General features: G+C 46.0%; 1 protein-coding gene across 1 annotated transcript in view; it reads left to right on the forward strand.

Annotated features, from left to right (window-relative positions):
- Nucleotides 1-11,347, forward strand: part of LOC138504844 (uncharacterized) — a 229,443-nt gene extending 218,096 nt beyond the window's left edge. The window contains exon 8 of the mRNA XM_069625281.1: nucleotides 11,141-11,347. Within this exon, the coding sequence (XP_069481382.1) occupies nucleotides 11,141-11,163 (23 nt within the window). The 3' untranslated portion in view covers nucleotides 11,164-11,347. The remainder of the gene's footprint in view (nucleotides 1-11,140) is intronic.
- The last annotated feature ends 1,865 nt before the right edge of the window (nucleotides 11,348-13,212 follow it).

Consider the following 13,212-nt stretch of genomic DNA (forward strand, 5'->3'; position numbering starts at 1 on the left):
TCATCCATCTGCAAGAGGGAAAAGACACTCCGGGTTAGCGTGGACACATCTAGAGGCGCTGCATACTGCTCTTACCCACCGCATTTGTTCTTCATAACCGGCATCCATGCTGAAAACGTTGTGGCACCTAAAAGACACAGAAAAAGAACTCAGTTCAATGCAAATACAAAAGGGGTGCATCGCGCATCACGCTCTCTCTCACCTTCAGCGCTACTCATCTCAGCAGCACGCCGCCATCCCCGGACGCCGGCCATCATCTAAGGAAGGAAAGGAACGAAGTTAGAGAACTGTTCAAAAGACTCATTATACTTACCTGTCGGACTCTTGCCAGTGAAGTAACTAGGCAGCAACGAGCCCGCATCAATCAACGCACCCCTGCGCTGAAGGTAGGACGGAGAGCACACTATCCAAGAAAACAAGGTGAGCTGTGGATCAAAGGGAAGGGTTGGACCCCGGGGAAGAAGGGGTTCAAGCACACAGAGACAATAGGGAGTTAAACTCTACCAATCCTGTGTTTCAGGCCCAGTCTACAGTCGAATAGCCTCCAGGGAAGGGTTCGAGGTCGTAAGAGGTCAGAACAGGCTGAGTGACGTCCCCGTGGATACCAGGTGAGCGTTAAAGAATGCAAAGCCTCACATCAAAATCCACCTGGTCATCATGGAAACATCAGAAACCGACCAGTTAGCCCACATGTTGGGGCAGCTACGTTCCGAAGTACATGCAGCCAGGCAGGAGACCAACACCCTGAGGAGAGAGCTGATAGTAGCCAAAGAACGCACTGATGATTTAAGCCAGCAACTTCTCCAGTCACAAGCAGGGCATGCACCATTGCTGGGAAGCGTGCCCTCGATGCCAGCGCCATCAGCCAATCCCGTTCAGATAACCCTTCCTGGGGCAGTTCCCTTGGCCCCGCCCGAACGATTTATGGGGGATCCCAAGAGGTTTGCAACGTTCATGAACCAGTGCCGCCTGCACTTCCTTTGTAGGCCAGGGGCCTTTCCGAATGACCAATCATGGGTCGATTTTGTGCTATCCTACCTGAGTGGTAGCGCCGCGGACTGGTCTGTACCCTTTGTTGCCTAAGACGATCCTTTGCTGCATGACTTCAGGGGCTGTCAGCAGGAGATGAAAAAGCTGTTCGCCCATCGTACTCATGGGCAGGCATTAGACAACAAACTTCTGTCCCTACGCGAAGGGAATCAAGACCTATTAACATACATAGCCACGTTCAATAGACTCGTAGTTGAAGCAGAATGGCCAGTGGAGAAGAGAACCATGTTATTTCATCAGGGGTTGCGGGGGGAGCTCAAGGATGTTCTCGCACAAGTAGTGAACCCCCCGAAAGACTGCTCACAATACATTGACCTTGTTGTTCAACTGGATCATAGGTTGCAGGACCGAAGAGCAGATCAAACCAGACCGGACCCTCGCCCTATGTATGTGCATTCAAAGGACAATACTGCCTGAAAAACAGAAGGTTCAGGAGAACCAATGCAAATCGGAGGGGTCAGATCCCCCTTGACTAAAGCGGAAAGGGATAAAAGGAGACAGCAGCAGTTATGTCTGTACTGCGGAAGGTCATGTCATTTCCTTAAAGAGAGCCCTGTGAAGCCACTGAGGAGGACGGTAGGGGCCACGGCAAGGAAGATACCATCAAGGAATCGGAAAACTCCCCAGTCCGGCAAGTGTAGGGGTCTACTTGTCGAGCGAAGAAAATGAACTACAGACCTCCCATTTTGCACTATCTGTGGTCTTGATCAATCACCAACAACCGTCTCGGATGCACGCAGTAAGAGCGTACATAGACAGTGGAGCCGTTGGGAATTACATCGACCAGGATCTTGCGGCAAAGATGGGGTTTCCGTTACGCCCTAAATCAACCACCAACACTGTTACCACAGTCGAAGGCACGGAAATAGCTTCTGGTCCAGTATCCCAATGCACTGCAGCTTTAACCCTTCTGCGCCAGGATGGACACCAAGAATCTATCGTTTTCAACCTCATTAAGGCACCACAGTTCCGGTTGATTATGGGAATGCCATGGTTGGTAGCTCACAATCCTTGAATCGATTGGCTAGCAAAAGAATTGGCCTTTCCCGAGACTTGCGCCCACACTTGTTATCGCCAAGAGAAACAACCAATAGACGCCAGAACGTCCACACTTGCGACTGTGGCAATCGGCACCCCACCAGGTGACTACCAGGACTTTCAAGATGTCTTTCAGAAAGACCAGGCTAATACCCTGCCACTGCATAGACCATACGATTGCCAAATCGACCTGATACCCGGCGCACAAATCCCTTGTGGGCAAATTTACGCACTCACTGAACCAGAAAACCAGCACCTGAAGGCCTATTTTGACCAATACCTGGCCAACGGGCTCATCCGTCCCTCGAAGTCTCCAGCAGCCAGTCCTCTATTCTTCGTACCGAAAAAGGAGGGGGACTTGAGAACGTGCATCGACTATCGCGCACTGAACCAGATTACCGTAAAAAATCGCTACCCCCTGTCACTGATCCCTGAATTGCTTGATCAAGTCAAAGATGCCCAAATCTACACAAAACTAGATCTGAGGGGGGGCATATCACCTTGTTCACGTAAAACAGGGGGACAAGTGGAAAACTGCTTTTCGCACCAAATACGGCTTGTACGAATATCAAGTAATGCCCTTTGGCCATTGCAACGCGCCTGCTGCATTTCAATACTTCATTAACAATGTCCTACGGGAATTGATTGAGATCTGTGCTCTAGTGTACATCGACGATATCCTAGCATATTCCGCATCAAAGCAGGACCACGTTAAACACTGTATTGGAGAAACTCTGCCAACACCAGCTCTACGCCAAGCTCGAAAAGTGCTCATTCCACATCTCCGAGGTGGAATTCCTGGGCTTTATTCTCAGCCCGAATGGAATCCGAATGGATGTACACAAGGTAGATGCTATCCTGAACTGGCCATCCCCAAATTCATTCAAGGGGGTTCAATTATGCTGGGTTTTGCAAACTTCTACCACCTGTTCATCCCAGGATTTTCGCAAATCGTGCATCCCATCACGTCATTACTAAGGAAAAACAACAAAAAGTACCAGTGGACAACAAAAGCCGAGGAGGCTTTCCAGGAACTCAAAGCAAGATTCACATCTGCCCCAATCTTACGCCACCCTCGCCCTGATCTCCCATGCCTGGTGGAAACGGACGCCTCAAGTATGGCTATGGGAGCCGTCCTCTCACAAACGGACCCCGAAACGGGCCAGTTACACCCTGTTGCCTTCTGGTCGCGTAAATTCACACCCCGTGAACTCAATTACGCTATCACAGACAAAGAACTCCTGGCCATTAAGTCAGCCTTTAAGGCATGGCGGCACAACCTCTTGGGCGCCAGACACACAATCACCGTAATAACTGACCACCGGAACCTCCAGTACCTAAAAACGGCAAAGGCCCAATCCTCACGACAACTACGTTGGGCTCTTTTTGTTGCTGAATATGACTACGTGATTACATTTCGACCAGGGGTGAAAAACGGGAAGGCCAATGCTCTTTCCCGTATGGGGTGGAAGAGCAAGGGTATCAGACCCCTGACCCAATAGCAATCATCCCGAGTGACAAGCTCCTAGGAATCACAGCAACCATAACTCAGAAAGAATTACATGAAGAAATCCAAAACCGGATGTGTCCGGAGCAATTACAAGCGGGGGGTGCACAAGGAAAACATTATGTGATAAAAGATCAGTTGCCCTACTTCAGGAATCATTTATTCTTACCAAACCAAGAACTACGAGAACACGTCATGTCCGGTTATCATGATTCCTTGATCGAGGGCCACCCCGGAATCGCTAAGCCAAGGTAAAATGAAATTATTGGTGGCCCACGTGGCATAAAGACATTATCCAATTCATCCTATCTCGTGGAGTGTGTGCTCAAAACAAGTCATCCAAGCAGAAACCGGCTGGGCTCTTACAACCATTGGAAATCCCAGCACCCTGGCACACGTTGTCCCTCGATTTTATTACTGATTTACCACCCAGTCAAGGGTTTAACACTATTCTTGTGGTTGTGGACCTATTTTCAAAAATGGCACATTTCATTCCTCTTAAGGGCGTCCCAAATTCTTCCACTCTGGCAAAGGTATTTCTTGAAGGCATCATACGGCTCCATGGGTTTCCTTCAGTTTTGGTCTCAGACCGAGGTACTCAATTTGTATCTAACTTCTGGAGAAAATGCTGCTCTATGGCCCAGATCGACATCCGGCTATCCACCAGTCACCATCCCCAAATGGATGGTCAAACTGAGAGGACAAATCAGACGCTCGAGCAGTATCTACGTTGCATGTTACACCAAGCTGAAGGAAGGTGGTTCGACCTATTATGGATAGCTGAATATGCTTATAATAATTCCCTACACACCAGCACTGGGCAGACACCCTTTTATACCATGTAAGGCTGGCACTCACGTACTTCTGAGTTGGATGTTCCTACAACCCTGGAAATGCCAGCAGTCAAAACCTTGCACACGACCATTTCTCAAACCTTTAAAAGGGCAGCTGAACACCTACTTCAAGCTAAGAATCGCCAAAAGAAGTTTGCTGATCAACACCGAGCAAAGGCCCCCAACTACCAAGTGGGAGACAAAGTCTGGCTGTTGTCTAAACACGTGTCCATTAAAGGAGCTGGAACTTTCGGTCCAAGATACCTGGGTCCATTCACCGTCACCTCTGTGATAAATCCTGTGGCGGTCAGACTAACTTTTCCGTCAAACATGCAAATTCATCCTGTGTTCCACGTGTCTCTCCTTAAACCTGTTCAACCTGGGACCCGGGTAGCAACGCCACCGCAGCCAGTAGTAGTCACTGGGGATCCAGAATTCGAACTCAAGGACATCCTAGATTCAAAGTACATCAGATCCAAATTATACTACTTAGTAGACTGGAAGGGGTATGGTCCACAAGACAGGACATGGGAGCCTTGTGAGTACATCCATGCACCTCGCTTGCTTAGACAATTTCATCAAAACCATCCAACCAAACCAGGACCAGACAGAAGAGCCACCTTGAGAGGGGCCTTGGGGGGAGAGTGCTGTCATGATTCCTGCCCCTCATGTCCCCAGCCCTCCAAGATGTCAGGCTGGAGCCAGGCCACAATCACCTACATGGCCCTCAAGGGCCTCTGCATCCCTCCAAAGACCCACGTCGAGTCAGACTTGGCACTTGTGGCACCAGACTCACTCACTCCCATAGGATAACATTGGGGATTGGACTTGTAGTGCATTGATGGGGACAAGATGGATGCCCCCACATATTTCGGTTTCCAGAACTGCATGTGCGGTCTAGTCTTTTGGGTGTGGTTCAGCCCAGAGGCAACTGGGATACCCAGAGACTATTTAAGCCACACCTAGGCTGATAAACATGCTTTGCGTTTTCTGCACCTGCAGCGTGACACTCACCGTGTTCTGATCGGTCTGCAGTAGGCCTGCATCTTTCTTCTGTGCTCAGCTCCTGCAAGAACAAGTACACCGTTAGGAACAGCCTTACCTTGCGGCGCTTCTGCCCATCAGTCATCGCTCCTTCTGTTCTGCGGGCATCTTCGGCGGTGTCATTCCCAACCCGGCACGCCGCTTCCTAAGGAAAAGGGAAAAGAACAGAAAAAAGGCATTAGTAAGCATTCTGCAAATCTTCGCTTATTTTTAAATACTGTACGAGCTTCAAACGCTTACCTGAATCCCAGCCGCTCTGGGGGAACTCTGTCTCCAGAACTTCTCATCCATCTGCAAGAGGGAAAAGACACTCCGGGTTAGCGTGGAAACATCTAGAGGCGCCGCATACTGCGCTTACCCATCGCTTTTGTTCTTCATAACTGGCATCCACGCTGAAAACGTTGTGGCACCTAAAAGACACAGAAAAAGAACTCAGTTCAATGCAAATACGAAAGGGGTGCATCGCGCATCGTGCTCTCACTCACCTTCAGCGCTACTCATCTCAGCAGCACGCCGCCATCCCCGGACGCCGGCCATCATCTAAGGAAGGAAAGGAACGAAGTTAGAGAACTGTTCAAAAGACGCATTATACTTACCTGTCGGACTCTTGCCAGTGAAGTAACTAGGCAGCAACGAGCCTGCATCAATCAACGCGCCCCTGTGCTGAAGGCAGGATGGAGATCACACTATCCAAGAAAACAAGGTCAGTTGTGGATCAAAGGGAAGGGTTGGACCCCGGGGAAGAAGGGGTTCAGGCACACAGAGACAATAGGGAGTTAAACTCTACCAATCCTGTGTTTCAGGCCCAGTCTCCAGTCGAATAGCCTCCAGGGAAGGGTTCGAAGTCGTAAGAGGTCAGAACAGGCTGAGTGACGTCCCTGTGTATACCAGGTGAGCGTTACAGGTAGGGAGAGGATCTCGGATTGCGTGGTTGATCTCCTGAGAAACAATATAAAAGAGAAGAATGGGAAATATGTAATGAGAGAAAATTTAAGGAGAGGAAAGAAAGAGTTGAGAGTAGAATGTGGTGATTGGGTGAGGATCAGGAAGGATCTTGTAAAAAGGAAAGGTGATGTATTGTATTTGTATCCGGTTAGGGTCGTAACAATGATGAGGGGTGCGGTCAGAGTGACGGGTGGCCAGGTGTGAAATAAGAATCGCATTGCCATTGTTAAGAGAGGTTTGAGGGGTGATTGTGGAAAACCTCAGATATGTATGAGCACATTGTAAATTATATTGTAAATAGTTCACCCTGTCAGGGCGGTGTAACGTTTAGGGAAGATCATTGTAAATAGTTCTGCATAGACAAAGGAGGGAGATGTGTTATATTGTTGTTGCTCTTCAACAAGAGAGTACATAGAGTTGAATGTATAGTGATGTCATGGGTGAACAATCTGTGTGGAATCTTTATATATGATTCTAAGGCCAACGCAGTCGTCGGTTGTTCTTTGATGAAGATGGATTGCTCGGGGTTTGTGCGTGTAGTTAACTTGAATAAATACGTATAAAAAGAAGAAAAAAAGAAGACAAGGTGTGAAGAGCCTTCCTCACACAAAGACTTTGAACTGCCTTTTTAAATAACTGAAGCTTGGGTTTTAGTATCATTTAAGCACTGAAGAGTTATCTGAATAGTGTTCGAGTGAAAATAAACTGCCTTTCTACACAGGAGGTTTAAATTTAACTTCAGGAAACCCTTAAGTGGTTTCCAGGACTGGCGCCAGCACATTCTTGACAGCACTCACTGGCCGTCAGGAAAAAGGAACATATTTCCATTTTTATGATTAGGTTTAATTTTTTCGTTGTGTGGCAGCTTAACCGTGCGCATATTTCGATTATTTTCCCAAATATTGTTTCATGTTGGGAAAAGAACTTGTCTTCTAGCATGGTTTGCACAGAGACTTTGGTAACTGACATTCATGTGTGCATCTTTTAAAGCGCAGGTTGCGCACTGACTTTGCTTCAATAGTTCTTTCATTGGAGACAGCAGGGTGCAGGTAGCGCGGTGACTGGAATTAAAGGTTTGGAAACAGGAACCTCTTCTAGCAGCTCAGGTTCACTTCAAACCCAAAACTCAAGCTTCAGGAGGATTTCAGAGACAGTGTTTATGGAGTACTTCATCTGAATGCTTTTTTCAGTTTAAAACTAAGCCACAAGCTCATGTAGAGTTGAACTAAATTACATTAGTGAATCAGCCAACTCTTTTGTAGATTTTTCAAGAACCACAGACTTTCAGTTTTGGTTAACAAGTTACAAGTGAATTAAAAGGAACAGACAAGAAATAAAGACTTCCTCTGGGCAGTTTGCGGAGGAGTACCAGGTTTTTACCTTTTTATTTTTTTCGAAGGGGTCAGGTGATGTAGGGGGCAGGAATATATGTAGGAGTGTAGTAATTAGGCATTATCTCTTTTCCTTCTTTCCTCTACAGATCCACAAGAAGTAGTTGAAGGAGATCTGGGATTTTATTATTTTATCCACTTCCCCTTTCCCCATGGAGTGTGACATGCTCAACTGTTAGTTTGGTAGTTGAGGGCATGACACTCTGGAGGGACTGTTGGGGTTCAGCTGCTTCTGCTGACAACTTTTTAAGTCTCAACCTGACACAAACCAAACAGAAGTGGGAGAACAAGAGGGACACCAGAACGTGGATGCAGCAGATTTCACCTGTGTGTTCTGAGAGAGTGTCCTCTAAAACTGTGAAGTGCATAGGTTGCGGAGCGGAACACATGGAGGAGAAATGGGTTACCTCATGTGAGCCTGATTGTTGTGGTTGCCGAGCTGCTGGCATGTCGGAGTAGAGGGTCTCAGGAGTAGAGGAGATTCCCAATATTCATCAAAGGCGGGTCACCTGGCTATTCACTGTCCCTTCCAGGCATCAATATACTGTTAAGTAACAAACCTGGACAGGGTGATTCCGAATATACTATATACCCCTTCTAAATACTTTCTGATTGATTCATATTCGATTGATTTTTAAACCATGTCAATATAAACACTACACATTTGTAATTTCAAAAGTTATACAGTGTAAAACTCATAAACCTAATAACACAGGTGAACATACAATACATTACACATATATTTGATTGTAACTCAAAACAGGGGTGAAGCTCATCCCATTTCACTCGCCTAACTCTTTGATAGGGTTATCTAAATTTCTACTCGTGATTGTTCCGATGGATGTAGTAGTGTACTTTTAGCACTACTCATGTTTTTGGTTTGGCGACACACAGGTGTTTCAGCCTCTGGAGCAATTCACATGTTCTCAGCTTTAACCCACCTTCATCAGGACGGAAGAATCATTTGGTTCCCCTCTTAGAGGGTTCCTGTGTTCTTTAAAATGTTATTGTGCGTGTGTCTTCAAGCACGTGTGGTTAAGTGGACCTTGCTCAGTATCCAATATCAACATTGTATCTACATTGAACTCAGATTTTTCTTTAGTGAAATGTACAAAAGTTCTCTGACCGTTTAGTTCATATTAAGGTCAATCAGTCTCTCTCCAGAGTCCATCCACAATACCTAAACATGAAAAAATATGAGAAATCTTGCAAATAAATAGCCTTAGCCTACAGTAACCTTCCTACAATAATACATCTACTTTAACATTTGTCAGTTTAGGTTTTTTTTCAAGAAAAGCCCAACACACAAATGTTTTGCAAACATTGTGGAGAGGCGGGGGGCGATTCACTGTGTATTTGTACTCGGCGAGGGACAATGAGCTTGTTACAAGCAAGCGCATTGTCCCACGCCGGGTCACTACCAGCCCGACAATGCCTTTGTCGGGCCAGTCGCAGCCGCATACTGGCCACCACGGAAAGGGAGAAGGGACTATGCATAGTCCCTTCTCCCATGGCAGCATCTTTTTTGTTTACTGTTTTTTTCATTTTTCACTGGCCGCAATGGACAGGGAGAAGGGACTATGCATAATCCCTTCTTCCCTTTCTGTGGCAGCCATTTTTTTAAAAAAAATGTCTTCAGTTCCACAAGCGTGCACCAGAGCTTTCTAGCATAACACTGCCCTCTAAGGTAAAGAAATTGCCACCACAGTACACGTAGCTGGCCTCTGAAATGCAGCGACGTCACTGCTCACAGCATGAAGTAGAAATGTAAGCCTTTGCTCCCCAGCAACAGTTCCCAGGGTGGAAAATAGATAAGCAGACGCAAAGCTCACAAGCTGCAACTAACACTCGCTTGAGCAAGGGGTTAGATATTGGATCAAGAGCTTTGCTGACACCGCAGATATGGAAACATAAATGCTAAGGCTGTCCACAGAACAGACACCAGGAATAAGGAGCATTTTAAAGGACATGCACTTCACTTGACAGAAGGCTGTACCCGTACTGTACCTCTATTGATTGAAAATTACACCTGCATTGAACAATGATAAAAGGTTGCCAATGCTAAGACCACACACGCGATTCACAGTGTCAAGGAAACAGGCATAGTATATTGTTTGTCATTTTTCTTTTTGATTGGATGGGAAATTAAATGAGTTCCGAAAAGGACAGTTTTATCTTTGTGAAGGTTTTTTGTAAAACGGCTGCAAGAAAAACAAGCATTGGCAGAGACAAATGATTTTTTTTTCTGTTAAATGTTATGATATGCTATGTTATAAAGCTTTTACAGTGCGCCAGTCACCACTGTAATGGTCTTACAGCACCAGTACCTTGCAGGGAAATCGGGCATCTGGCCTTTCCCATGAAATGGATAGCAGAAGTGACCAATCACAATGCCAGAAACATAGTAATGAGGGGAACAATATCTCATAATTATGGTGAATGGGCGTCCAAACACAATTACCTCCTACCACCATCAATACCAATAATATTTGCACAACTATCGATGTGCCATAACCTAAAAAAGCACACGTGGTTGGGTCAAGTATCCATGGGAAAGGTAGACGGAAGCTCTTTATCTGGGGTATCCTCGTGGTCTTCCACCTGTCACATTTCTTTGGCTATTTTTAAAAATTGAAGTCTACAACTCCTAAGTGTTACAAGGATTTGAGGGTGGTGGGGGCTCCAACAAGTGGGCGTGCCATAGAGGGGTGGGAGGTCATTGCTTGACATGGAACTTGGACAGGCAGTGTGAGCCAGACAGGAGAGGTGAGGTGCACTGCTATCAATCATTTTTTTTTTTTGGTGCGCCTCTCCATTTCTTTCATAATCACTGAGTAAAAGGTTCAGGGCACAACAAAAGAAAAATAATTGATAGCAGTGCGCCTTGCCTCTCCTGTTTCTTTGTGAGAGGCGCCAGCCCCCTCATGCAGCCCTTTAACCCAACAGACCATCCTGGTTAAAGGCCTGCTTTCGAGGTTGATGCCTCTCCGTTTTTTTTCTCGATCAGAAGCACAGACCCTGCAGGCATCCCTTTAACCATGCAGCTATGTTGAGTTAAGGCGCTGGCCACTGGGGGTGTTGGTGCCTACAGCTCTGACTCAGGAGCACGTTTTTGAATACTGCCAGGACACCACCCTGGCTAGCCGCGGCCCACTTAAAGGCCTGGGAGCCTCTAACATTAGACAGGCTGCAGATTAGAAGTTGGTTTTGAAAAGAATTCCCCGTGTTGTATCCTCTCACACTCTGCAATCACCGTCCCTTGTGACTTTATGTAGCTTCTGCTAGTAAGCGCCATCTTGTGTTTATAATAATTATTATTTTTGATTCTGAAGGAAGAAAATACAGTCGCCTATAACTACATCCACTGGAGAGGTGCACAACGTGACACCTCAGTACACTGTGCTTGCAGCAACAAGGCATGCTGAACTGAAAAGCCTTCTGTAACCCCGAGCTCACCAAAGACACGCAGCAGTAAATGGACAAGTGTCGAATCTCTCCTCGAATGGTTGAGTACAATAAATATATTATTTTTCTAGCGTCTGGGGTGTGGACAATTTCATACTATGTAATGCATGTCTGATTAATCATGTGTGTGGGATAGTTGATAAACAACATCACCATTTTCTGTTCGTTTTAAATATAGCTCCAGGAGGCAGGCTCAATTTCTCACTGCCTAGAGCATAGAGAGACATATCGCGAGTCTTGCTACGTGAACTGACTTGTTTCAACAATAAGCGCGTCCTGGTTCATGCAAGTAGACCCGCCTGGATATCAAAGGCCTTGCTGAAGGGGGTTGATGGGGAGGGGCGGCGCGGGGGATATACAGGGTATTTAGCACCGGGTCTTTTGGTTGTAGACCTGGATTAAAGCTCAGGGGCTACAACCAATCTGCTGGTTAGCCCCCAGTCCCGACATTTGCGTAGCCACTGATCTTTTCTAGGCCCAGCAACACACCCTGCTGGATATGATTGTTGTCCGAATGAATTAGGTCAAGGGGATGTCAGGTCGTATCCGGAAGAAGAACAACCGTCATTTCCAGTTGTGTCCCGCACGAGATGAGGCGCAGCGTTGCTATGGCCGTTTTTCAGATGGAATCTAGTTTGGCTCTGATCGTAGGGGGCGTAAATCATTGAGGTAAATTTCTCTCTCAATTCTGTCCTGTGTTGCTGGGGATGATCTGCCCTCTGCTGGACGTAAGGAGCTTTGTCCTGGCCATAATAGGAACAAATAGATTACAGCAGTTATTCGTTTTGATGACAGCGTGGTGGCCAACTTTAGAAAATGGTTTCCCAGGTCAGTTTTGACGCAGAAGCAGATTGTGGTGGACGCGACTGTGCAGCATCATCACAACCTTATTCCCCACGTGTCCACTTTTATGGTAACCTTCGATGCATAGGCATTTTAACAGATAAAAGGCACAACCAAAATAAAACTGCCAAGCATACGGGGGTCTGACGGATAGATTTGTCTCCTGGGCCTGTCACGTGGCTTCACAGGCCCTGCGTGGCAAAAACCAAATAGACCCCCTGATTTGCATATGTATTGCCAACACTGGAAGTCACATCACAGAAAATAAATAAGTGTCTTCAATCTTTGATAAACTACAGCATCACTGTTAACATTAAAAGAAGTTTCCATCATTCCATGTGTAGGAAACGAGAAAAACATATGACTGGTCTCCGTGATTGTATATTTAGGCCCTCTATGGTCTATGAAACTATAAGAGAGGATTTTTTATACAGCAAAATCTGCAAAGTGTATCACTTATCAAGCCTCCCAAATGTGCCTGATAAACCACAGTGAGATCAAATAATTTGTCCAGGATCACAAACTTGGGTAAAGTGGTGAAATCGGGATCTGGGCCCAGTCTGCGATTTAAGCATTTGACAACATGCCTTTTACATCTTTATTTGATATCAGTATTAGTTACCCTTTGGGTTTTAAGAGCTTAATAATAATACTATTTAAATCAATGCAATGCCTCGAAAAGTACCCAATGGCATAAGAATTTACCGGACAATATTGTTAAAAAAACATGACAAGCAAAATATAAATAAATAAAATATGTTCATAGATTTAATTTCCTTAACCTGAAGGGAAAATGGCGGTAGCAGCCTGCACACATATATCAACATAAGCACATCTCGCTTGGGCTTTCAAAACGGTATTCATTGCGAAAGAAAATGCAAAATAATATGAGGTCAACTGCGTGCTGCCCTGTGCTCCCATCCCATTTATTCAACAACCATTTGCACCTCTTAGGGGAGGGCAACTCCTCCTAATCAACTTGTAACACTGATCAAAGTGAGCGGGAACTGTCAGGAACTGTGTACCACTACTTTTGTTTTTTTCTGTTTACCATTCCTCTACTTTTTACGACCATATTCACCATTCATTATAGAGG

Source organism: Ambystoma mexicanum, chromosome 11, assembly GCF_040938575.1.
Source record: "Ambystoma mexicanum isolate Mex_15411 chromosome 11, UKY_AmexF1_1, whole genome shotgun sequence".
NCBI classification, from domain to species: domain Eukaryota; kingdom Metazoa; phylum Chordata; class Amphibia; order Caudata; family Ambystomatidae; genus Ambystoma; species Ambystoma mexicanum.